The 27,886-nt window shown below is 41.5% G+C and overlaps 1 protein-coding gene across 4 annotated transcripts in view; it reads left to right on the top strand.

The window, feature by feature from the left end:
• The window catches only part of EFNA5 (ephrin A5), a 288,937-nt gene that overhangs the window by 185,758 nt on the left and 75,293 nt on the right, over nt 1-27,886 (top strand). The window contains exon 1 of one of the 4 annotated variants that reach the window (XM_066273965.1): nt 20,733-20,862. The exons of 2 other annotated variants lie outside the window; for them this stretch is intronic. In XM_066273965.1, coding sequence (XP_066130062.1) covers nt 20,846-20,862 — 17 coding nt within the window. In that variant the 5' untranslated portion in view covers nt 20,733-20,845. Of the gene's footprint in view, nt 1-20,732; nt 20,863-21,079; nt 21,261-27,886 lie in introns of those variants that run through there. One more of the 4 variants, XM_066273963.1, reaches the window with a different exon arrangement.

Raw genomic sequence — 27,886 nt, 5'->3', positions numbered from 1 at the left:
GTGGCACTTTAGTTGCTCATTGATTGCTTTCTCATATGTGCCTTGACCATGGGCCTTCAGAAGATCAAGTAACCCCTTGCTCGAGCCAGCGACCTTGGGCTCAAGCTGGTGAGCTTTGCTCAAACCAGATGAGCCCGTGCTTAAGCTGGCAACCTCGCGGTCTCGAACCTGGGTCCTCTGCATCCCAGTCCGATGCTCTATCCACTGCACCACCGCCTAGTCAGGCTTGACTCATATATTTTTAAAGTCAGAATTCTCAAGAGATCATCTGGTATCACCCCAGTTCTCTGATTAGTCCCTTAAATTTCAGTGGACTACATCTGATACTTTGGACCTATTTAAATCATCCATATTAGTTGTGAATCAGGTCTTCATTGGGATTTGGATACTGTGCAGTGAGAAAGAAATTTCACCTGTGTTATCATTGCTGAAAACTGACATCATTTTATGTTGACTTGATGAGTAATAGAAGCAGTGGTTTGGAGAGACAGGCATCCCCTGTCACTGTGGGCACCTTACTCCATAATTCTCAGAAGACTCAAAACCATTAACCTTGGTGGGGGAGCAGAGAGAGCTCAGCTTGATAGAGATGCTTAAGGTGTTAAGCAGTTGCAAAGTCAAGTCGCAGCTGTGTTACCTGTTTTGCACTAATTAGGAGTTACCATGAATCTGCTTGACAGTTAAGGACAGAGTGAACTTTAAGGTAGATCAGTACCATGGGACAGTATTATATTCACAGGCAAGCACAATAAATATTTGCACTGAGTACTGTGTTTTACTGAGACTATAAAGTTTCTTTAATAATGTGGATTCAGCCCTGGCTGGTTAGCTCAGTTGATTAGGCATCATCTCGATTCACCAAGGTTGCAGGTTCAATCCCCTGCCAGTGCACATACAAGAATCAACGAATGAATGCATAAATAAGTGAAATAACAAATCAGTGAGTTTTTTTCTTTTTCTCTCCCCCTCCCTCCCTCTTCTTTTCTTCTCTGTTTAAAGTCAATCAATCAAAAAAAAAAAAAAAGTGAATACAAATGTATTTACAAAAGGCTAAAATAGATTTTCTGCCAATTGAAAAGAGTGTCTCAGGGAATAACACTGTTTCAAATCCTTGGTAGTTATGTGTGTGCTACCACCCACCAGATAAATAATTTTAATTATTTCAACACTAGCCTTAACCAGTTCATGGATTTCAGTTTCCTGGTTTGGACTACTATGTCATTGCCAGAGCAGTTTAGCAATTAAATAGCTCCCTAGAATAGGAAAGCACAAAATGATGGAGTATCTCTTAAAAGTCATACTTGATGAGCCATATTTTATGATAAGACTATCCCAGGTCAAGTTTTCTGTTGCTCCTTGCTTTTTACCCTCAACTCATTTGTGCACATGTGGATCTCTGTCCATTCGCTTAGCTTTAGGTCAAGAGGGCCCCTAAATCATGCTCTTTTGGGCTGTACAAATATGTGAGGGGAGCTCCATTCTTCAGGGACCTGGTGCTAAGTTTTGGGCAGGGTGAGACTGCCTTGTCAACATCCAGAATCTGAGAAAGAGACAGCAGCCTATGTGTGACTTACAGCTAGGATTGAGGAATATGTGCAGAGTTCAGGAAAACCTGCATGCCACGTGTCAAAGTCAAAAGCTGTAAATATAATTAAGCCAGGTGGCTTCCATGACAACAAAAAGGATTAGGGCCTGGGTGGATCTGGCAGACCATTTAGACCTATGGGGATACATGTCAACCTATTTATAGCCCTCCTCACCTAGAAAACAACAACAACATAGTTTGATGTCTAAATGAAGTAATCTCTTGAAAGAAAAGGGAGATTATATTTGTTAAACTGCATTAAAAAAATCAGAAGATAATATGGCTTTATTCACATTATTACATAAAGAAGATTAAAGATGAGGAACAAGCTGCTTAAACACTGTAAACTAATTAGCTCTAAGAATTGTTTTCCAAGGTTCATGAGATCTGAAACATTGGCACCAGTGCGTGAAGTATACTCTGCCTCAGTGCTCTTTTCAATTTATTTTTCTGTTAGTGTCATATGTTTATAAAAAAAGAGCAGCCAAAAAGAAAGAGGTTACAGAAGGAGACCAAAGCCTGTCAGATGATTGAGACTGACATTTTGTCATCTTGAGCCTGGCACGGGAAGGTCCTCCTCTAATACCGTGTATAAATACCAGCTTCATTTTCTGCCATCACAGGCTACATTGCGCAAATGATGTCATGACAAGGCCCAGAGGAATTCCTGCTGCCGCTCCGAGCGCGCCGGCAGCTCCCAGCGCAGCCAGGCCCGGTCCAGCCCGTGCATCCTTAATCTGGTTCCTGGTCCAGCCCGTGCATCCTTAATCTGGTTCCCGAGAGATGGGTTCTGGCTGAGTGCAGAGGAAGGGGACCCAGAGTGAGGTGGGGCCAAGGGCCCGCCATCCTCAGCTTCTCATGCCCTTGTTCAAACAAGGGGTTTATTGAGTATTTTCTAGCTGGAGGACCAGCTAAGGCTAAGTGTTTATTCCTAAAATAACAGATAAGTATATTTATTTAAGTTAAAATAGAATAGTAAACTTTTAATTTTTTATGTTGCATATTTTATCTTTTTCAGAAATTTAACTTAGAAAATGTATGATTAGAACAGTGAGTGAACTCTTTTTTTACCCCAACTCTCCATCATCATTTCTTTTCTGCTTCTTTCCAGTGTTCTGTAGAAACAAGGAACATCCTCCCTCCCTACTAAACATTCCCAGATCTCCTAGTCAGGAGGAATCACCACTATCCCTGTATTCTCAGAGAAGTAGATGCAAAACTATGCATAAAAACACCATCTCTTTATTTTACCATCCAACGTCCTAAAGGCACAGTTGCTGTCCTTCCCTCGTCCGGGGTCCTGGCCCAGCCCTGTGGAGAAGGCTGCTCAGCAGGAACCATGCCATCCTTACTGTCAGACGCACTGGTCCCAGTTCTCAACAGCCAGGCTGTCACTCCTGCCCACCCCAACCCAGCATTCAGTGCTATAGCCTGTCTTCTCCCGTTCCGAAACTCTCCTGAATCCGGATGAACCATGGAGTTTCCTCATTTACAGCTGGACACATCTCAGCCACTGTTTTGGGCTTTTGCCTCAGCCGGAGACGTTAGTTCCCTGGTGCCCACTGCATGTCTCGTGTCTGTTTTGTTCATTGTTGTATCTCCAGGTTCTAGAACAGTGCCTGCCATTGTAGGAGCACAGGAAATGCATGCTGAATTAATTACATGCATGACTCTCCCCAGGATGTTCCCCTGTTAGGACCTCAAACTCAAGAGGTCAGTCACCATACCTATTTCTCTTATCTGCCAAACCTAAAACCTACTTCTCCTTTGTTCTGTCATGAGGACTGTCTCACCTCCTTCCTTTGAGTTAGGTTTCTGTCATTTTCAAATTCTCCTTTCTGCTCACTTCTAAGCAGTCACTCATCCTGAGAGGTCTGTTTCTCCATCTCTCAGTCCTTCCTCTTCTCTTCACTCCCCTCCCAGGTAAGCCCTCAGATCGCCCCTCCTGGACTCCTTACTCCCAGTCTTTAACTGCCTTCCCTGACTTCTGTTCATCGCCCGCTCAGCTATCAGAATCATTTACCCCAGCCTCAAATCTGAAAATATTGAAAACGTAAGGTCATTCCTTGTCATAACCAAGTCAAGATGATTCACGGTTAATAGCATCCAAAGCTGCTTTCAATCCGGCACTTGATTTCTATCTCACGTCACTCTTCCCTGTTTCTGTCTTCTCCCACTCAAGCTCTGTCTTCCCAGTACCTTAGCGACTTGGTTCTGCTTCCATTATAACCTCTGATAAAACCTCTGTGAAACCTTCCTTTAAGGTTTTGCCTTATATGCAGCTATCGAAGGGAACCAGGTGTTCACGTAGCTGGTTTATAGAATACCTTCCCTTTCCCACAAGAATGCTTCAGAGGGAAGTCTGTGTCATTAATTAAGCTTGATATCATACAGTACCCAGGACAGGGCTTTGCATGTAGCCTGGTGCATTATGTTAAAACAATTAAATTCTAATTTTTATTTTACTCTACCGTATATTATAGTTGAGAATTGATAGTTGGCATTATTTGGTGTCTGTGACTGAACTCCGTAGGGGCAGAGAGCGTCTCAAGTACATCTTTGTATCTTTCATAGGGCGAGATAGTGCATGCAAAATGTGCTTGAATTTAATTTTTTTTACTTTACTTTTTAAAGATTTTATTCATTTTAGAGAGGGGGAAGAGAGAGAGAGAGAATGACGGAGAGAAGGGGAGAGGAACAGGAGGCATCAAATTTCATATATGCCTTGACCAGACAAGCCCAGGGTTTTGAACTGGTGACCTCAGTGTTCCAGGTCGACATTTTATCGACCACCACAGGTCAGGCTGAATTTAACTTTAAATAAAATAAGTGAATGTTGACTGGGCAAAAAGGCAAACAGTTTTAGCCATATGTTGATTTATGGAAAAATTTCTTCAGTGTGAGGATTAGTGTATATTCCCTTAGTCATATCAAAATAGTAATATGTTGACTTTTCCAGTTTCAGTAAAACCTTATATATACCTGTAGGGTACTTTGGACATGGAAATATGTATTCTGTATTTTTTAATGACTTTTTAAAGAACCGATAGAAGCTGCCCTGGATGGATGGCTTAGTTGGTTAGAGCATCATCCCAAACACAGAGGTTGCTGGTTTAATCCCTTGTCAGGACACATATAGGAACAGCTTAATGTCTCTCTCTCTCTCTCTCTCAAATTAATACCATAAACATTTTTTTTTTAAAAAACTGATACAAGCAGGTACTTGTAGAATTTTTAGGCATCACACTGAAAAATTAAAGCAGTACTATTTATGTAAATTTGAGTATTTTACCTTTTTGATAAAATAATATTTTCAGATTGCAAGCATTGTATACTGGAAACCCTATTGCCTTTATTTATTTATTTTTTAATATACTTTCTTTGCATAAAAGGCCTCTGGAGTCAGGATTCTCTGAGATTTAGTTTCCTAATCTGTAAAATGGGGCTAATAATAATCCTATTCATCAGAACACTGTAAAGATTTGAGACAGTACCTGTAAAACTCTTAGCTGCACAGCGGGCACACGCTCATTCAGGTGAGATCACTCTTCTATTTTAATTGGGATTTGTATAGGGAGGGAGTTGTGTGGTTGGTGGGGGAGTCCGGGACTTTTATGTGCTTTCTAGTTCATGAACAGCTCTGGCAATGAGTGACTCCCTTGAAAACATGTGTCTGCTGGAACCTCAAAACCCTGTGGCACCAATAAATCACTTCTTGTCCTAAATGAGGATGGCTATAATTTAGGTTCTTAAAAAATATGTTTTCATTTATTGAGGTCAGTAGTACATTTGTGTCGAACAATTGAAACCTAACAAGAAAAATTGAGGGTAGCCTGGGCACTGCTCAATTATTGCTCTGATCAGATTTTAATTAGCAGTAGATGTGAAAGGAAGGGCTATTTTTATTATCCATTACCATGCACCTGCTTCCATTATATACCCTGGGGTTAGAGGTGTTTTATCATTTTTCTTGGCAACCAAGTCAATAGTGTTGACTTCTGAATTGCAAGTTGCCAACCTAAATTAAACACTAATGACGGTCACAAAAAATGAGCAGTGCTATTTACTAAACTTGAACAAATCTTTACAAACTAGAGTTAATTCATTGAGATGAGATCATTAGCCTTAACTTTTATTTAAAATGTTATTTCAGACTGCTTCACTTACAAATTATATTTTTAATCTAAAATAAAACTACTTCATTGGATTTGAGGATTTTTATTTATGTGTTTTGATTTACTAAGGTATAACTGATACAATTATAAGATATTTGAAATGTACAATGTGATGATTTAATTCGAGGCCATTTAATCAAGATGAGTTATCAGCATGGATTTGCACCTCTTTTATTATCGTATACACTCATGATCAGAAGGTTAACGTTACTTACTTACCTGTTTTGGGAGTATATGTGTTACATATTTTACATACTATAAATAAAACACAATGATTATGTTTTGGAGTATATATACCTTAGGGAAGCATAAAAACTCCTATAAATAAATGAAAGTTTCGTTTTAGAAAACAGACTAATGAAGTATGAACCAATATAATGACAACAGTAAATGGAAGCATGAAAAAATTCAGTCCTTTTACAAAAATAATTAGATACTGAGGGACTTTATTGGTTCCAGAAGTAAACTCAGGTGACCCTGTCTTATTTATTAAGACTGATGAGCTCTGCTTGGTATGTTTATTCCTTTGCCTTGCCACTTTTCAGCATTCTTTACATGCTGTCTAGAAGTTTGCGACTTTCATGCTAAATATTTTTTCCTGTCTGACTTTTATGACTTCCTCCATAAAATGTATTGGTTGTCTGAGTCTCACAAATCCTCAACTACTTAATGGCTCTGGCTGCATCCATTATGCTGTTCTGTGTGTTTGTATGTTTTTTCCTGGACATCTGTGTAGATAGCTTCTGAAATTTACAAAACCTTTGTAACTAATCCCATAGGTCGACCTGAGCAGGGGCAGTGTTTGTTGCTGCTAATTACACAGTGCAAACCTTTGGGAAACAGGCCCTTTGTTAATAATGAATTTGAGCAAGCAACTAAACATTCCTGAATAATGCTGAGAATATCACTTGCCAGGCCTGTATGCCTGTGGATCCCCTGCCTGCCTGTCCTTCCACCAAAGCTGTCTGGCCATTGCGCTTGATGTGCATATTAATTGCTTGCTGAGGAAGAGAAGCAAGGAGTTTTCTTTGGCAATAGGATGTAACAAACAGCTGTGTGATGAGGCACATATGGATTATTAGGTATGACATAATGAGGAGTATTTCTACCATGGTATTCTGTCTCAGCCAGGGTTTTGTTGTTGTCAGGCTTTGCCCTTCCTAGGGCTTGAATGCCTGCTCCTACATAACCGTGGCCAGAAATCCCACTGCTACCAATCAGTTATGCTACCTCTAAAACCTGCCTCTGATTGATAGCTTGTTAGAGTGAGTTTCAAAACCAAGGGAAACTGTCTTTATAGTAGGCATGTATTTGATTTAAGATGTATTGATTTGCATAATTTAGCAAGTAAAGTACTATGCAGTTAAAGGTATTGAGGTATTTCCTCTTACCTAAGTTGAAAAACAAACAAACCAACCATATCTTGTGGTCTAGATTAGTCATGTGAGCACCATTCTGTAAAATGGAAACTGCGGGTAGCAATTAGGTCACACCCTGAGAAGCCTTTCACTTGGTAGCTTGGTTATTATCATCAGGTCCACCCAAAAGAAAGGACTATAGAGAAATAAAAAAGATGTATCACCGAAGGACACCTGAAAAATAAAGAAATGGTAAACGTAATTGCCAGATATTTTATTACAAATACAATACAGAAAATTTTCTAGAGCAGTACTATCTTTCTGTTCTTTTAGGTTGCACATGCAATTTTAGGAATAGATTTGTACCTGTGAACAGTCTAGAAAGATAAGGGTTTCTCCAGTTCAGAGTTCAGAGATTTGGTATTACCTTATCTATTTTGGAAGAGAAACCCCTAAAAGTAGGTATTCATATCTGTTTTAATACTCTTTTATTTTTCTATTTACTATCTTCTCTATGTACATTGAGCTATTCATTAAATTATTTTTTGATTCTTATCAAGGGGAACTTCCTCTCCTTATAAGCCAGTAGCTTTCTTTTGAAACTGTGATGCTTTGTGTTTGTTTATTTGTTTGTTTGTTTTGCTTCGGCCATCAGAAGCTCAGGTTTTGTGTTCTGTTGCCACACAGCCTCTCCTGTTCGCTGCACCGTCCCAGTGGCACCCAAACCGTAGTAATATGGGCTAAATAAATACACACTCAGGCAGCAAATGTATGACTTAAAGTCGTTTTTCTTTGTAATCGACTTCCCATTCTCTTTATATTTGGCTTTTTTGTTTTTAAGCTAAGATCTAATGATTTTATTAGGTCTGATTCTTGTTTGTGAACTACATCAAGTCATTTTGTGAGGAAGTCAGGATATAATAAACATTAAAGGAATATGCCTCTGTTGTACATAGTAACAACTTGGTTAGGATGTATTTCTGTGTGTGGGCAAACAAACATATTAAAGACAATTAAATGAACTAAAAAGAAAATTTTTCTTTAAAGAATTAAAGTTGAAGAATCCTGGCACATAAAATTCTAGAATTGGGACTTGATGAAAAGGTAATGAACGTATTCCCTCCCCCCCACCCAGTTCTTTTCAGGTTTTCTCATTGAACTGGTCATTTTCATTTGTTTTATAGTTAATTAAACCCAAGGGGAGAAACAGCAGGAGAGAGGGGTCTGTTTGAAACTCAAAAAAACCAGTTGCTAGCTTTATTTATAAGTAAGATAGTACTGGATGCCTGCTTCGTGAGGGAGTTATGAAAATATAGACTTGTAAAGGTTTATATATTTCATCCTGAGTATTATGTACTCGAGTTTTGCTCTGAAGAGTGTAGTTCTTTATAAATTCTCATGTCACCCTGGTATCTTCCCCTCACGTTTTATTGATTTACAAACTATACAATTTCCAATAGGTACCATGCTGTGAGAAACAGGAACACAGTTTGAAATTCACCCTTGTAAAATATTTTGACATTAGACATTTTACAAAGGATCTGGGAAGTGTTGATATTAATTAACAACATCCCATTGCTCCAGAAACAATTCAGCCGGGTATTTTAAGACTCTGGAGTAGTGCATCTCAGGTAAAGCTATCTGGAGGGTGTTCTCACTGTGTGGTGGTATACATGGGTTGGCCTCATGAGAAATGTGTAACAAGGCTGTAGATTCTCTCTAGGCAAATCTATCTTAAGAGGTACAAGTCTTTCGCAAGGTGATAGTGTTGTTGAGATAGCCTGTAAGCAGTCCTCAAAATTACTACTGGCTTTTCAGGCCCTGGTCCCATTTTTTCAATGCTGCAGATTAAAATAACTTCTGAAACACTTTGAAATATTGTGTTACTGAAAATGTTAATATCTCTTGACACTTTTCCCCCAGGATCCTCACCAAACATGGTGAGCAGTGGCGTTTTCTAGGAATGTTTCTAGGAAGGTTCACATAAACCATCATCCTCCACCAAAACCCTAGATGGTTTCCCATGCTAATTTTTCATAAGGTATTAATGAGCCCTACAGACCATCTGCCATTTCACACTTAGCCAGCTGAGGTCACTGATACTGATAGCTGGGTAAGTGTGAAGTGTACGAGATGATTAGCCACTTCACAAGAGCGGGGTGAGGCTGCACCAGTACCTGTTTGAAAAGATGTGTGTGTTAATTCACAAAGACAAATTAATTATTAACATGTACCGGTGTATAACTTACAGGGAGAGAAAAGGATTGGTTATTCATCATGCCACTGTGACACCTGTGTTCAACAGGGACCGTGTTACCAATGCCACACATAGTAACTGGAGGAAGTACCCTTTAGTAACAGTAGTCATTTCCTGGCCAAGCAAACATCCTGGTCCAGAAGTTTATTTGGTATGATGCAGCCGTAGCGTGCAAGTAGGAATTAACCTCAAATTAATATTCTTCTCATTGGCAGTGATATTTATGGTAATTCAATAGCCCTTGAGCCTGACCTGTGGTGGCACAGTGGATAAAGCATCTACCCGGAATACTGAGGTTACCAGTTCAAAACTCCAGGGTTGCCCAGTCAAGGCACATACAGGAAACAACTACTATGAGTTGATGATTCCCACTTCTCCCCCCCCTTTCACCCTCTCATTCTCTCTCTCTGCATCTCTAAAAACTACTACTGCTACCACTAATAATAGCCCTTGAATGGGTTTCGAGTTACCATTACTTGTTCCTACAGTTAGAATGGCCTTGAAAAATCATGAGTCTACATTGTCTTTGATCTTCATGGCTTTTCCTCTCTCCCTTTGCTGGTCTACCCTTTTTCTTCAGAATAAGTGATGACTCTTGGTTGGAACATGGTGGCCTAAATGTCAGTGATTGTCATTTTAAAACAGATTTAGCAAGCTTAAAGTAGTGTTCTTTGTATTGCCAATATTTGATACCAGCAGGCCTGGCATCTTACTACAAAGTTGGTGGCCCTGAGGTTGAGATGGCGCTCCAACACGGCACAGCCATCCGGGATGCTGGAGGCGGGGGCACGGCGAGGGAGCCGGCCCTCGTTGCCAGGGCAGACGTGCGTGGCCGCGTGATAACGCCGCGCAGCATTGTATTAGTCACGCTTGGAGGAAAACTCAACAAGGCTTTCTGATCCTCTGGGACATTTTACACTCAAAATTGGAAGTCTGTCTAAAATCCTGCAAAACTTGATTCAGGCTGTTCTATGTTGATGAATATTTCTATTCTATTTTTTACTTTTACCATTGATTTGAGAGAAAGAAGAGAAGGGAGAGAGAGAAGAGAGGAAAGGAGAGAGAGAGAGAAGCATCAACTCATTGTTCCACTTAGTTGTTCTATTTAGCTGTGCATTCGTTGGTTGCTTCTCATATGTGCCCTGACCAGGGATCGAACCTGTAACCTCAGTGCACCAGGATAGCACTCTACCCACTGAGCTACCCAACCAGGGCCTTATCAATATTTCTTAGAGGAGAAGACAGTCTGTGAAACATTACTAATTACGTGGCAAACTCTGAGAAGTGACAGAGAGGTTCTTTGGTGTGAGATGCAAACCGACATGTTACTTCACCCAGGCAGATAACCTGAGTGAGAACAGCAGTCCTGGTGCGTGAACAGGGGTGCGTCAGGGCCCTGCTAAGAGGGATGGCTGCTGACTTGTGCTAGAGGAGTATTTCCATGGAAGAAGGACGTGGAACCAGCGGTGCCAGATCCTCTCATTTTTCATAAGAAGGCAGAAATTGGTGCTTGATATGAAAGCTCTGGATCTCTAAATGATGATTCAGATTACTCTGAAACATCGTGCCGGCCAGAACTTACACGTATGGAGCAGAGATTGGTCCCCAGGCCACTAGTTTATCATGTCATTTCTGGAGCTTTATAGCTAACGCATGGAAGTGGATGTTAAAATCACATGGAAACATAACTGTTAATGAATTAGATCACTGAACCAAAATGTGTTCCAGAGCTGAAAGGATGTGTCGTAGTATGTCATCGTCCTACACTGAATTATAGATGACTAAGTTAACCATTCAGCTCTGAGAACTGCGTTTATCATAGGCACAGTTGCTGACTTTGGCCTGGGCACTGTTCTGTCAGCCTCTCCCGTGAGCTGCAGTGAACATTAACACAAGACAGCATCCCTACTTATAACAGAGAATAGCCTGTGTGTCACTGGGGAACGATATCTAGGTCTTCTCATTGTATGTACACAAAGCTGACTCAGTGGAATCTGTGAGAACCTGGCTGCTATCATTTTTTGAAATTTAAGAATGATATCAACAACAACAGGCCTGACCTGCAGTGGTGCAGTGGGTAAAAGCATTGACCTGGAACGCTGAGGTCACTGGTTCGAAACCCTGGGCTTGCCTGATCAAGACACATATGGGAGTTGATGCTTTCTGCTCCTCCCCCCTTCTCTCTCTCTCTCTGTCTCCTCTCTCTAAAATGAATAAATAATAAAATCTAAAATAAACAAACAAACCCAAACAAACAACAACAACAAAGAGGATAAATGAAAGAAATAGTTTTAAAACTCAAACGCCACTAGTTTTAATAGAGCTAGACTGCTAAAATCCAGGCCTGGAATGCAGTATTGGGGAATAATGTGGCTTTGTTGAGCCAAGATTTGAGTTGTAGAGTATAAATTCCAGAGGCAAAGTTTCAAAGTGTCACTTGTACAAAGGCTACACCTTCAAACACAAGGTGTCCCTGAGCTAGATCTCCATCAGTAACAACATCTTGAAAGAGGGCAGAGTTGTTTGCAGAGAAACAGTGGTCAGGGTCCCTGGAATGAATGTGAGCAACCCCGGAGGTAACGGCAGAGGTGAATGAAGAGTTCAAGCAGGTGCTGGCGGTGGGAGTTGAGGGGGCCCCATTTACAGTGTTGAGATTCCTGCAGGGGCTAAGAATATCAAAGGTTTGTTCAAATATCCTTGAGCCTTTTCATCGGCTTGACATTTGCATCCCTCGGTCCTACCAGCTTTATTACAGCAGCGAGTATACTCAGATGACTGAGCCGGCTCCTGTTACTGATTGCTATCTGTTTGTCATTCTAGCCCTCTTACCTCCCACATGAGTTGTACCTTTTTGGTGCAAATAAGCTGCCAGGGCTAGCCTTGCTTGATCACTGTTCTGCAGATGTCTCTAATTAACTTGATTGAGACAGGTCCCTGGGATCCTGTTGCACAGCCTGACAAGTCTCCCTGTCCTAGGAGGCACTATCCTGTCACCTCATGCATGATTCTTGCTAATGTCCTTTGGGCAAAGTTTATTAAGGACTAAGGTCTTTAAGTATCCATGCTTTTAATATGCAAGCTGTGGAGTGATGGTTGCTAATGAGCAACCAGGAATGTAAAAACTATCTCATGCTCTCCTTTAGGTTCTGAGAAAAATATCTCAAGAGACCTTTACTAATTTCTAGTGTTTTAACATCCAAAATATTACAGTTTTGTCATGACTAATACTATTAACATTATTATTTGTAGTAGCTGAGAGAAGCATGGTCTTAACTCATTGAGAGCATAGCCTCTTAAATGATTCCATTATAAATCTATTACAGGTGTTTGGCAGTACTGGTTTTACTAGTTCTGAAATCTGCACGATGTCCAATTACAGCAGGTGAAACTAGCTCTGAGCATTGTAAAGGCTGGATTTATTTTTATTTCTCTCAACATCTACATTTATTCTGGAGTAATAAGTTATTGAGTTACATTTTATTTTTTGTGTGCATGGTTTTCTCACATGTGTGCACATGTTTTCTATGAATAGTTATAGGTTTTCTGAGAATTTCCAGAACTTTTGTATTACCGGTCCAGACTTGGGGCTATTTATTTTGACTCTTTGCAAGGATATCTTATAGCAGTTATTTCTCAAATACCCTGACACAGAAGTCACTTACTACATGTTGAAAGAAACAATAGAGAAATCTTCAGCTATATATAAGAACTACTATATATGTAATACTGTCAACTTTATTATTCTCTATAGGTATGATGTCAAGCAGTGAAGGAGAATAGTGAATTCTTTGATGTTTAAATTCTGTTTTCATTGGTTACCATTTACATCTGAACTGATTATCAAATCTGTCCTCTTGGCACTATTTGGCAGAAGGCATTCCAGAATGAATCATCACACTCCATGGTCCAGCATCACTAAAAAACAGTACATTAACTATAATCTGCAAGTGGGTTAACCTATTAGCAGTAGTTCACGGTCAGTTATTCAGGCTGCATTATTCAATCAAAGGATTGATATGTCTATCTTCAACTGACTAGCATGAATTTGCAGGTCCTGTGCCCCAAAATGAAGGATAATGGAGACATGGACCTTATCAATGCTAAGGAATGTAAAATGCAATTGGGATCGTGCTCCAGATTAACAAAAGATAATCTCTATAAACACATGCTTCAAGTATAATAATGTTCTCAGTCCTGTTGGATCTCAGAAAAGGAGGAGGTCTTTGTGGGCTAAGAAGGTGGTGGCAGCTTTAAAGAGGAGCTTACCCATCGAAAAAGCCCCGTATAGGCATGAGGGAATTGCAGGCAAGGGGCGAATCAACAGAGGCTGAGCTTGGCAGGTGAGAAGACCAAAGAGATGGGAGCCCTGAAATTGTGGTTGGGTAGATGCAGTGGGGCCGAAATGTGGGAGACGTGGTGGGCCAAGCATGAATGGGATCTGCTCTTTCATTTGGGTTCTTCATACAGGAAGGCCTGATGAATTAGGAGAGGAGAAAGGAAGGGAATAAGGGAGAGCCATTAAGGAGGTCACAATGCTAATACACACAGGTAACGTAAGGCCCATATGAGCTCTGATATCAGAATAGATGGATAGTTTTGAGCAGATAGCGAAGCAAGAAGTCATCAGAATTGGTTAACAGATGGGCTTGTGTTGAAGGAAAGAGATGGGGAACAAAAGGATATTTTTCTCCTGCTTTTGTTTTATCATTCTTCTTGTGGACCTCCATCAGAGAGCAGGGAATAGAGAAATAAAATTTCAAACAGTTCATTTCATCCATTATTCTCAGTGTTAATCTTTGATGAATGAAAGGGGTGAAGGATTTATGGATTGTTGAAGGACTGCGAAAATCGAGGTTGCTATGGAACTGAGACACTTTAAACTTCCATCTATGCATCATTAAGAGAAAACATTAGCAACTGACTGATTCTATCAGCTTCTCAGTTTAGTCCTCTAATTTAATCAAATAAGACCGAGATAGGCATTAATGGTGTATCTGCTATTATACCACTCTCTCTGGTCAAGTCTCACTGCTGACATGCATATGGTAATTGGAGATTAGTCATTTCCTGGGATACACTTCATCATCCTTAGAAGCAATACAGTGATGATTGCATGTCATTTGCTTTTGGTCCAGCGTGGAGGCTTAACAGAGCATCTCTGGCTATTCAGATAAACTGTTGTCAGGACAGTATGGCAGCCTCAGGAGCAGCACGCTAGTGGTCCCAGAGCCACCACTGCATTCATATTTAGGAGCACAACCAGAGGTCCAGAGATTGCCTGCATTGGCGACGGCAGGGTTACCTTTACAGGGAAGGAGAGGCTCCTCCAGCTGTAGGTGTGCTTCGGAATTTCAGAGCCCCTCCTAATGAATTTTAGAAAGAGAATCTCATTCTCCTAGAACTATCACTTGAGAATCAGAGTAATTATTTCCTATTGCCCTTTGTGGAATACGGTTATAATTGCATTACTGTTAACGGTGTTCGCATTAACACTTAATTGTTAATGTCCTCCTAATTTGGAGGAAATCATCACCTCTTCATATTTCATTGCCAGAAAGAGTTGTTAAATTCAAAAAGGATCATTCGAAGCTTGCAAATGGAGAAAGGAGAAAAGACGCTAGAATTTCAGAGGCAGAAATTTGTGGAGTGACCTCTCTTTCTGGTTTTGTGTGGGTTTGTTTACTTTTAAGGTATTGTACGTCTACTTCATTTTGAAGTTAAGTCACGATGCACAGTCGATCACTAGAAAGTAACAGGGATTTCTGTGTGGAGTGGAAACAGCTCTGGGTTCATGGTAGGAAAAGGGCAGGAACTTTGTCTCAGAGCTGACATCCTGTTTGAGTGTTGAAAGACACATTAACAAGAAAAGAAAGCGGCCACTGTGGCAAGGTCAGCCAGACGGTGGTGGGCTACAGGCCTTGACTTCCAGATGATTGTTAACCTCTTCTTTTACAATATACTGAACTGCCGTTTGTTTACAACCAAGTGATTCCTCGGCTTAGCTCTACAGCAGGAACTGAAATATTTTCAGAAGTCTTGATTCAGACTTGCAAAAAAAAAAAAATTGAAAGAGGAAATACCAGAATCATATCAATCTTTAAGTCGGTTAAGGGGAATATTGTTTGGGACATTTGAGGATCTATTCCCATTTGAATGCAGGATGGGCACCTCTGTGAAACTGGGTTGGACAGAACTCTTTTAGGGACTGGAAAAAGAATAAGGGGCTCCGTGGATGTTTGATCTGCAGTCTCAAAAGCCTGACATTTGATTTAATGTGATGCTGCTGCTCTCTTAATAATTTTTGAACAAGAGGTCCCAGATTTTACTTTTGCAAAGGGCCCTGCCAATTTTGTACTTGGTCCTGCTGAGCACTCATTGCTAGTTGAAGCAGAACGTGGTTTAAATTTTACCAAATGTGCTAGAAGCCAGATTCTCCTCAGCCACCCATAAGTAATTAAATTCTGTACTCTTATCAACACACAAAAGGATTTGACAACATCGCAGGCTTGTTTCTTTTAAAACGGCAGTAGTTAAGCCGCTGTATTTCCTTAATGTATACCTGATGCCAAATAACCTGTTTGACCTAAATATTTTTAAACTTTTCAACTGGGTATTTCCACATCTACTGGAGACTATAGATTCCTGTTGAAATAATGACTGATTAATTAGTTTAGATACATAAGTTTTAATGCATATTTCAACCAAAAGAAATGTTCAAGCTGGTGGAAAACTAAAAAATGGTGAGGTTTTAACACTTAAATTACCCTGGGGCACATTCCTTAATTTCTAAGGGTGTGATTGTTTAGACCTGCAAGATTTCAAAAGCACCTTCTGCAGAAGGTCACCTGGCACTGGTTCAGTGCAGAATGGAGCTTTAATAAATGAGCCCTGCTAGCAGGCTTGATTCCTTATCAAGTTATGCACTGACAACTGAGGAACTACTCCATTTTATTTTGCTCTGTGACTCATTAGCTTTGTTTCTCATAAACACCCTTCGCTTCCAAGTACAATCTAAAAACTTCTGTCATTAACAGCAATTTTGTTTTCCCTGCCTAAGGGAGACTGTTTGCAACAAAATATGTGCATTTTGACAATGTGAGTCTTGCCAGTTTTAAGCTGTAAGTATAATTTCTTTTTTATTGGGTGCTAAACTAACTTTCTGACAAAACAAAAAACAGTCGTGATTTCTTCCCTTCTAAAAATTGTGATTTCATGTTTCTATACACATGTTTTAGAGCATATTTTACATAACTCTGCTTTTAAGAAAAGAAAGCTTTATAGCTTTGTGTGTTATTAGTTCTACAAGGATGTCAGTAGTGTTGAGCATTATATAAAGGGTAATTAGGTCATGAAAAGAGAACAAAATGCTGTGTTGCATTTGAAATTTTCTATTTAAATCATTCATTCTTATAACTATAATGTGATTGTAAATTTACTATTAAAAAAATATCCTGAAGCCTGAGTTTAATGTCAGTATGTATGCATACACACCTTTTGTTATTTTTTCTTTCTCTTTTTTTTTGAAGAGAGAGAGACAGGAAGGGAGAGAGAAGCATCAGTTCATTGTTGCTTCACTTTAGTTGTGCGTTGATTGCTTCCTGTACGTGCCTTTCCCCAAGGACTCAAAGCTGAGTTAGCGACCATTGCTCAAGGCAGTGACCTTGGATGCCAGCCTGCAATCTTGGATTCAAGCCAGAGACTTTTGGGCTCAAGCTGGTGAAGCTGGGGTCATGTGGACAATCCCACATTCAAGGAGGGAGGGGAGCTCTCAAGACAGCAACCCCAGGGATTTTGAACTGGCAACCTCAGCGTTCCAGGTCAACACTATATCCACTGTGCCACCACAGGTCAGGCTTTTTATGATTAATTTTGATTTGCTGTGCAAAAGAAAGGATCTTGGGCAGTGGATCACAGATCTCTTTCCTGCTTCTGCTTGGGAAACCAGAGTGATAGCAGTTCCATGCTGCTGCCTTGAGTGCTCAGAGCTGGCTTTTCCTACTGACTCTCACTCTTAGATTTTACTTCTGGGTCATTAAAGCCAAAAGGTAAAGCTGTCTTATGAACAGGATAGGAGACAGCGTTTCTCAAACTTGGGTCATCCATGTGCCACTTTAAAATTTTTTGTAACATGCTTGAAACTATGCCAGAATTTTTTATTTTTTAAAAACTATAGACCCTAATTGTTTTACCTAATATTTTTTAACTTTATATCCTCTTTCTTTGCCATGAATAATATTACTTGCCATAACCAAGCAAACAAGGCTCTGTTTCTGAAGCTTACTCTCTTGTTAAAAGTAGAGATTAGGCTCTGACCAGTTAGCTGAGTCAGTTAGTGTGTCTTCCTGAAACACCAAGGTTGTGGGTTCCATCCCCTGTCGGCACCTACAGGAAGCCACCAATGAATGAACAACTAAGTGAAAGAACAAATGACTATTTTTCTCTCTCTCTCTCCCAACTCTCCCCCCTTCCTCCGCCTCTCCCTCCTCCCTCTCTTTCCCTCTCTCTCTCTCTCTCTCTCCCTTTCTCTCTCCCCCTCTCTCCCCTCCTCCTCCTCCCCCCCTTATCCTTTCCGCTCTGTTTTTTTTTAAATCAATCATATATTTTTTTAAAGTAGAGATTAGGCCCTGCCAGTTGGCTCAGTAGAGTGTCAGCCCAGCGTGTGGATGTCTCAGGTTCGATTCCCAGTCAGGGCACACAGGAGAACTGCCCATCTGCTTTTTCAACCCTCCCCCTTTGCTTCTCCCTCCCTTTCTCTCTCTCCACCTTCAACCATGGCTTGATTGGAATAACTTGGCCCTGGGTACTGAGGATGGCTCCTTGGCCTCCTTCTCAGGCACTTAGAAGAGCTTGGTTGCTGAGCAATAGAACAACGCCCCAGATAGGCAGAGTATCGCCCCCTAGTGGGTTTGCCAGGTGGATCCCTGTCGGGGCACATGCAGGAGTCTGTCTCTGCCTCCCCTCCTCTCACTGAATTAAAAAAATAAGAAAGAAAGAAAGTAGACATTAGCCAGTATTAGGTGTTAAAGATCTATTGGAATCATACTGGGATGTTCTGCTTGAGTACTTGAAAGAAGGTTCATAAAGGATACTTTTCTTATTCTGTGATTCATTGTTTGTTAATGCTATATCTGCATATCACCTGTAGTTCTCATAATACTGCAAGAAGTTTAGATCATTCACTTTGAAAATGCTGCCTTAAGTGATGATATTTGATAGATTCTGAGAGGGCCCCTCACTTATCATGTTGTCTCAATTGCACCATTATAATCATTCCCTTAGACTTATATTTCGATTTTGTTGTAATTACCTATTTAAATGTAAATTACTCTGTAACCTCTTAGTAGTCTTCTAAAGATTGGTTTTCCTTATTGAGACAAAGCTCCCCCAAAGAAGAACACAGGCTCGAGATCCGGGCTGTGGACGAATGGAAGAAATACTTCAGATAAACATACACTCTTTGCAATTAACTGAGGGCTGTAGTGTCTTTTCAGGCGTTTCACTCACCTTAGGGTAGTCTCTCTTCTGTTTCCCCCAACTCTGGCTGTCACACTTTTCTACAACAATCAGCTCTGAGCCCTTCCCTGGTGGCCCACCCCAAATGTTGAAGGCTACGGGCAACTTGTGTATGTAACTCAACACACTAGTTTACATCACAGCTAGTTTGTATCCTCTGTAGTAGTCAGTACATGAGTGGTGGTAAGAACAGGAGACCTGACTCATTGGTGGTGACAGAGAGTAGGAAAGATGAGTGTCACAAAGCAAATTTCTCTAGGCTGATTTTGCAAGAATATTCCTCATGCAACACAGCTGGGAAGGGTAGCATTTCATTCACCCAAATGTGCCCCAGTGACATCAACTATGTTCCTGTGTATATGATTCACTAAAACTGGCAGACGCTGAGGCTTTGCTGAGGTGTGGGAGTTGGGAAGGGAAGTCGGACCAGAGAAGCCATTTCTATCACTCTAGCTTAGGCGGCCAGCTCCACTTGGGCTATCTTTCTCCAAGCCTAGCTGACTGGTCTGGTTAGAATATGTGGACAGGGAGGATCAAGTATTATCTCTGCAAGCACAGCAGTGACTCAGCATTAGTATTTGCACCTTTGACATAGACTATGGCTTAACCGGATTTATGAGCTGTGCGTTATCTCCAAATCCGCAGTGGAACTTTGGTATCATAATGAAGTATTTGCAGTGCAGAGCGAACTGTTATAGCAAAGGGATGCATCTCTAAATAACCTAGGCACCGGCCCTGGCCGGTTGGCTCAGTGGTAGAGCATCGGCCTGGCATGCGGGAGTCCTGGGTTCGATTCCTGGCCAGGGCACACAGGAGAAGCACCCATCTGCTTCTCCACCCCTCCCCCCTCTCCTTCCTCTCTGTCTCTCTCTTCCCCTCCTGCAGCCAAGGCTCCATTGGAGCAAAGATGGCCCGGGCACTGAGGATGGCTCTGTGGCCTCTGCTTCAGGCGCTAGAATGGCTCTGGTTGCAGCAGAGCGATGCCCCAGATGGGCAGAGCATAGCCCCCTGGTAGACATGCCAGGTGGATCCCGGTTGGGCACATGTGGGAGTCTGTCTGACTGCCTCCCGGTTTCCAACTTCAGAAAAATACCTAAATAAATAAATAAATAAATAAATAAATAAATAAATAACCTAGGCACCATCTTTGGAATCGTGGTCCCATGAAAAGTACTTTGGGTCAGAAACAGCTGGGATTGAACCCTAGTTCTCCAGGGAAGCTGGATGACTTGATGTGAGTTAGTCAGCATCCTGGTGCTCCAGACTTTCTCGTGTCAGCTGGAGATGCTAATGATTCTTAAGTGTTGCTGGGAATTCCAGGGAAGGCAGGGTGATTGGAGAGTGCACAGCACAGTGTCTGACTCCAGCAGTCATGAAACCTAGTTTGCTCCCTTATTTTTCTGTGAGGATATTAGGCTCTGTCTTGCCTGGATCGTGTGTGTATCTTTGGGAGTGCCCCTCTAATACCTTTTCAATGTAAGGCACCACAACAGTACATTTAAAATGAGGGAACATTTCTGCAACCCAACTGAATAGCTAGATATGGGGAGGAGAGTACCATTATTTTATTGCATCTCTTCTGCTGCTGTGATGAATTCGCTTGGGAACACAAACATAGTTATTTAACTACCTATGTATTTGCCCCTCAGTTGCGTTGCACTTGAGTTCTCACACGCTAACTGCTGTAACTTCATGAACAACACTCTGGCCTCACTGTCATTGGCTCCCGCTATGAGGCAAAGCCACATAGTTTATTTACGGGCTGTCCTTGGAGTGAAGCAGTAGAACTGTGGCAATCTGCCCTGTTAGGAGCAGCCATGACTCATTTTTAGGATTCACTTGGCCATGTGAAGTCTCCTAGTATTCTGCGTAGGAGACAAGATCTAGGAAACAAAGAAATTACAGAGGGTTGTCATCTAACGTGATCTTCAGCCATTATCTTCAGAAGCTTGACTGGATGCTCACTCTTCCCAGGTCTGTAAGAAAAGACGGCCTTGGGAGGAACTTGGAACGGAGTCAGGGTGAAGGCTGGTATATTATATAAGTCATAATTTGGGTCACATTTGAAAAACAACAACAACACTGTGCTGTTGCTGTTGGTAACCATTGGCCTAAGGAAACACAGTGGTTCAGAAACTTGTTTTTCTTTCAAATAATCTCACAGAATGGCAAGTTTGGGTCACAGGTGTAAACCCTTAGGCCTTGCTTCCTCAGTGAGCTCAGTGCTGGTCTCAAGGACAAAAAAGAGAAAGAAAAAAGTTTTGCATTAAAAACATGTCTGCCTCTCTAGGCAGAGGGACGGCTCTGAATGCAACCTCTGCCAGGACCTGCAGTCAGGGGAGAGAGTTGGAGACAGGAGCTGTGGACTCGAGGTATTTATTTTCCCCTTCCTCTTTTTTGGCGTGATGAATTTTGCTCATGGATTTGGTTTTGCTTCAGAGTTCTTTCTGTGGGAAAAGTGAAGGTTAGCGATTTGGGGACTGGTAGTTACTTTGAGCCTATGGGCAACTCCCCTTTTGCCTGGGATTCTATTTGTAACATTTTGCTCTGTGGATTTAACTAAACTGTCAGGAAGGAAAAGGGCTGAATTATTGGAGTTCATTGTAGAAAGCCCAGGCAGGAAATGAAACTGTTCACCACCGGGGAGAAAGTCAGGAGGGTTCCTCTGCCGCACTGTTTCTCTGGAAAATCCTGTGCAGACTTTTTCCCTTTTGTCCCCCAAAGAACGTGCAGACAATAGATTTGGAAGCAGCATCACCTCTGTGTTTTACTCCTGCCTTTGCTTAGAGCACAGTTTTGCTCTAATCTGTCCTGGGATGGGGATGGGGGTGGGTCGGACACTGTTTTCTGTTCATAAAAGGCAGCCCAGGGCCTGAGCTGTGGCAGGGTGGTGGAGAGACACACAGCCCTGGAGGACGACAGAGAGGACTAGCGAAGCCGGGCTGTAGAAGGCTCAGGTCTGACGTGCTGGCCCTGGGTGAATTGAAGCTAGCTCAGTCCCCGAGGCTGGGAAACCAGGGGCAGGATGTGCCTAAGTTATTTCCCTTCCTCCTATTTAAACCTCATGAAGTTGCTATTATCCTCTCTCTGTAATTGTTTCAGATTCAAAAATTGATATTAAAACTTTCTGAAAGCTCTCCTGAGCTCTAAAATTCCTTCCTTGATGCTTTTGACTCGCTCACCTTGCTGCTCTCAGAGTAAACCTTGATGACATGAGGTAGTTGATACATGCAAGGTGCTCACAGTCAGGGGCTTCGTTCGGTACAGATGGGCAGGTGTGACTTTATGCCTTTGAAGTCATCCTCACAAGGAAGCAAAGTGCATAGTTTTTATGGAAAGAGAGGATATGGAAGCCTATGAAAGAATGTAGAAAAGCTCAGTCTGAATGAATTTTAGTTTTTCTTTGTACCTGAGTTCATCACTCCATTGATTGTCAAAATTCTCTTAAGCCCTCTTAACACATTTTTATTGGCTCTCTAAGATGTTTAGGTTAATTATTTTTACAGACTGTCCAAAATCTTTTGTTTATCTTCTTTTCCAAGTAAGAGGAGCAGAGATAGACTACTGCATGGGCCCCAACCTGGATCTGCACCCGTCTGCGGCTGATGCTCTGCCCATTTGGGGCCAATACTCTGCCTATCTGGAGCCATGCTAGCAATCGAGCTATTTTTAGCATCTGAGGCAAAGGCTGCACAGAGAGCCATCCTCAGCACCTGGGGTGATGCTATCAAATCAATCAAGCCATGGCTGTGGGAGGTAAAGAAAGAGAGAGAGAGAGAGAGAGAGAGAAAGAAGTGGGAGGTGGAGTGGTGGAGAAGCAGATGGGCGCTTCTCCTGTGTGCCCTGACCGGAAATCGAACCTGGGACTTCCCATGCCCAGGGATGCTCTTCCACAACCCAACTGGACAGGGCAAAGTATCCCAGATCTTTTCACTGAATCTCAGTGCTTTATAAATCCCACGCATGAGTGCATGTGCACACACACATAGTATGTATATCACAAATGTTTGTTGGCAACATCTTCGCAGATAGTCCTAAAAATAGCTAGGTATAATAGGTTAGCTTTTTAATTCTAATATTGTTTTTGCAATTATAAAGGAAATACATTGTCATTGAAGAAAATTAGAAATACATATTTTGAAATCACACTGATGAAAATGAAATTTATTCATAATACTGCCATTTAGAATGTGTGTGAACACGATCAAAATTACTTTATAGATTACATTGCATTCTGTTCCTTCATTTAGTAGTGTATAACAGTTATTTTAGCAGAGAAATTATCAAACTGAACTTCCTCAAAAACTTTTCAGAATGATTGTGATTAAGTTTTCAGCAAAATTAAAGTGTGGCCTCACCTGTGGTGGCGCAGTGGCAAAGCATCGTCTGTAACGCTGAGGTCACTGGTTTGAAACCCTGGGCTTGCCGGGTCAAGGCACATATGGGAATTGATGCTTCCTGCTCCTCCCCCTTTCCTCCTCTTCTCTAAAATGAATAAATAAATTCTTAAAAAACTAAAAGTATGCTACTTTAGAATTAAAGAATGTAGAGCAAGAGGTCCTACCTCTACTCCCAAACCCCCTACCACCACCCAATCTCATTTCAGCACTCTCCTATCCTGGGAGAGTGTATACCATATTCAGGGGCACACAGAGTGGGGGCTGGCACCCAGGTCTGCTGCTTCACAACCAGCTGTGTCTTCTATCCAGTACAAATCTTTGTATAGTATTTTTTCTCACATGAATGAACTTTGGGTTCGTGGACCTTTTAGATCTCAACACAAAAGTGGTGTGAAGCATTTGTACAATGGCTTTGGGAATAGAGGGAGGAAGAGGGACTTGAACTTGATTTAGCTAAGGCTAGTGTTGCTTATTGGGCAGATGGCAGTGCTCAGAGATAGGAAGCAGGCATTCTGGATAATACCCTTCCTCACAGCAAGACACAGTCATTCTTTGCCAGGTGTTTTCATCTCTAGTTTCATTTTCTGATCATCACAAATATTGATAGAGATGCTATTTCTGTTGAACTGGTGATTTAAATTCTGGGATTTGAAAATATATCAGCTGTGAGTGAAGCTTTAGATCCAACTCCTAGAGTACACTTGGGACCATTTACTGTGGAGCTTTCTGCATTGTGGCTGTTTATTGTGGAGCAAATTTCTATTTGAAATGATATCAAATTTCTATTTGATATCAGTTCCTCAATATAGCATTTGTCCCATTTGTTCACTTGATTTCTCTACATAGTACAAAGATCTCAATCTAGAAACTGCTTCTATAAACAAAAGATGCCATCTTTGTTCTTTGGTTCCCATCTCTTCTTCTTCCCTCTCTTTCTCCCTCCCTGATTCTTTCTCTTTGCAAACCCTGCCCCACACATTCTGTCCTCCTGGCCTTTTCTGAATGCTCTCAGTTCTTACCTCTTTGCTGTGAATATGACAATGTGTGCATTTTAGGACCAGGGAGTTTTAGCGTGTGTATGTCTGTCAGGATCGCTACAGAGATCCCAGGGCCTAACCACATACTCAGCAAAAAGAACATTCTGAAGAGTTGCAGGAAATAATTGATCAAGAGCTTGCTCTGTGCAGGGCACATTGGAATTTAGTTAATGTGTAGCCTGCAGCAGAAAGTGCCTTACTGCTTTCAGGGTCCTTTGAAAACCCGGTACAAATACTTGGTGGGAACTTCAGAACTGAGTTAAGCTGTCTTTGATTCTAAAGATATCCCTAGGGCCAGTGAATAAATTACAGATGCTTTTTTAGAAAACATTTTTACTTAATGCCTATATTAAATAATTGATTTTTTATGAGCCAATGTGACTAAATAGATTAATCAAGTTATTGCTGGATTTGCTTTATTTTCCCCACTTTATTTTTTATAATGCCTTGTTTAAAGAGGTAATTCCAGGATTCTTCTAGTATGATATTAAGCACTTTTGATCTTAGAAGCAGTGCTGCATCCATCCAGGTCCATTTGGTTGAGTGGACCTTCCTTCTGTGTACAGTACTCTGGTGCCTACCTTACAACCTGTAGAAAGGGTCTTTTTCTCTGTATTTAAATATCTGGCACAGCAGGCTCCTCTTTAGGGGTGCATTGACTGGTTTCTCAGAGATGCTATTTGAGGCTTGAACTCAGTGACTTACTAAGTAGTACCTTTGTACCCTTCAAGAATTCTATCAAATAGCTTTTTCTCTACTTGTAGGCAAGTTCAGTCTTCTGTATACTTTGCTCTTGCTTCATCTGAAAATGTGTAGAACTACATATTGTAATTATGGCTATTTTAGTCCATACTTTTACTTTCAATCTCTCTCTTCAGAAAATCATAACCTTCCTTGTTCTATCTTTATTTTGAAGTCGCAAGTCTCCTAGAACCAGGAATTGAAAGAAACCTTAGGAGGCAGGTAGTCTGATGCCTACCTCTTTCCTTTAAATGAACAGAATGTTCTGAAAACAAAGGAATATGGAGCAAGTTGTAGAGATAGTGGGTTGTTGTGCCTCAGGTGCTTAGTGTTTCCCATATTTGCATGACAAGTGAAGACTGAACGCAGACTGTCCTTTCGCTTTGCTCAGTGAATATCCTAGGAAATTTCTAAAGGAGCGGTGAAGGAGAAGCTTCCTTTCTCTGCTTTAATGCCTTGGCTATATTCCTTTGATACTCACAGAGGCCCAGAGGAAGACACACCTTTCCCTGGAGAGTTTGAAACTGATTAGCATCTCCGATGAGCCTTCAAGCTTTATGGTAATGTTGGTATCATTTTCTCCTCTTCCTCCTCCTCTTTCTTCCTTTTTGGTTAGAGAGAGAAATTAGGTCAGCTCTATGCCAGTTTCAGCTTTTCCCACATTTTAATTACAAAGAGTCTGAGTTTGCTAAAAAAAAAAAAAAAAAAAAGATTTTTTAACTAAAAAAGTAAAGAAACAGCTGATACCTTCTCTTAAGACTGAGGCTTTCCCCAGTCAAGTTTTCGATAAATCAGTTACACTGGTATGCTTGCTGTGACAGACTGCAACTGAACCTCATTATTCATACATGTCTGTGTGATGTTACTGAATCAATTTGTGCTGTATCCATTTTGCACTCATGGATAGTTCACGGTCCCTTATGAGCAGAAATAGTCAGCAGGCAATAATAGAAGACATGGAGCACAAATGGATGGGGCCCATAATCCTTCGCTCCACGGTGCTAGGTCCATTTTTAAAATTTATTTGTAGTGGTTTTTCTGTTTTGTTTTGTTTTAATTCTGGCCTCATCAACATGAGGATGTCAGTGGCAGAATCAAGAAGCAGATACTTTCCAAACCTTTAAAAATCATTCTGCTTATTTATTCTCATCCAGATTGTTAAGGGAAGAGACAGAAAGGCCCTCCTTGCCTGCAGTTCCTTCTTGGCTCCAGCAGTCCTCTGTGTGGCACTGTCACCTTTCCTAATTCGAAAGACAGCGTGAACCAAAAAGGCCAAAGCTGCACACACAAGTGTTACCTTGGCAGTGGCTGAACAGTTACTGAGGACAAGCATTTGAGTTGCATAAAACAGTAGAAAGGATATGAAATGGCCTGGCGCCAACTGTAGCTGCCATGTCAGGCAGGGTCTGGTGTCTGTTGGCAGCTGGAGACAGAGTTGTAGCCGTCCCAGCTGATCCCATGAAAGGTCCTGCAGGGCCTGTTGTCAGGCAGTGTCACCTCATGAGACGCCGCGTGTGTTCCCACAGAGGAAGTTACATAAGCTCACCCATCACCTTGGAAGCTCAGAACTTGTGTCTGTGCCCATGCTTGACAACTCAGCTCTGATCACCCTCTTCCTGGACCTGGGCATTCACAGCCTGCAGCTCCTTTGCGCTCAGAGACCTCTTCAGTTTTAGGCTTACAGAAACTGAGCAGGTAGTACGGGCAGTCCCATTAACCCTCCCTTCTCCTGCTCACTTTCCCCTCATTCACTGGGGCTTTTGTTGTTGTTGTTGCTGTGAACTAGGTAAGTTATTTAAGTCATATGGTAAATATATAATTAATAGGGTCAGAGGACAAGTAAGTACCATTATTTCTAAGGACTGTTCCACCATTTTCTTTCACCTGTATATGGCAAATGAACTTTTGTTCAGAGGAGATAACTTCAGACCATACCGTATCAACACTAAGAATTAAGCAAGAAAAGTCATGAAAATTTTGAATTTTGAACTGACATACTGTTTATTTTAAAAACAACAAAAAGAAGAGCTTCAGATAGATCTGAGTGAGTCGCTGAGGCTCTCCACTGGTAGGTTGATGGGAGGGCCGGTAGCAGACCCCGGGCAGAGAGCAGAGAAGTGGGGAGCATTTGCCCTGTCAAGCGGGGCTTCCCCGTGGGCAAACCAGAGCGAGCTGAAGGGAAGCAGCGTACAAGAGCCACACCCCTGCGTGGAGTCCAAGTGGACATTCTGGGTGGTCATGTAGATTCTTGAGAAGCTTTCTGAATACATATGCAGTATTTGTTCTTAAAGAAAATAAGATTTTAAAACCCCAAAGTTCTTGCCAGGCCGTCTTGACCAATGGGAAAGCTAGAACAGCCAGGGAGTGCATTTGAGCAGGAGGTGAGCAGGCAAGGAAGCCTAGCAGTGAGGGATCAGCCCCTGTCTGAAGCAGTAGTGGGGCCAGATTGATTTGCTGGGAAAAGCACGATTTGTTCAGCTAACGTAGATGGATACTCCAACCACTGGCACGGTTGCTGCAGCACTTAGGTTTTAGAACAGCTTTTTGTAAAAGGGGATGTTTTTCAGCCTGCTAGAGACTTAGCAAGATTTGAAAAGGTTTTGCTCTCTTTGCTAGCTGCTACACATGCCACTTTTTACACCTTTACCTAGATGGAAAGCACTGTAACCCACTGCTTTGCATGTTCGAGCAAGCCTGCTCAGATGGATGACAGTGCAGGAACAGCTGGCTTCTCCCAGTACTGATTTGCACTGCCCTGACGTTAGCTAACAATCATTACTTACTTTTTTGCCTCCTTCAATGCTTCAGCGAGTTTCAGCA

Source organism: Saccopteryx bilineata, chromosome 4 (assembly GCF_036850765.1).
Source record: "Saccopteryx bilineata isolate mSacBil1 chromosome 4, mSacBil1_pri_phased_curated, whole genome shotgun sequence".
Lineage (NCBI taxonomy): Eukaryota > Metazoa > Chordata > Mammalia > Chiroptera > Emballonuridae > Saccopteryx > Saccopteryx bilineata.
This window is presented reverse-complemented; position numbering and strand designations above follow the sequence as displayed.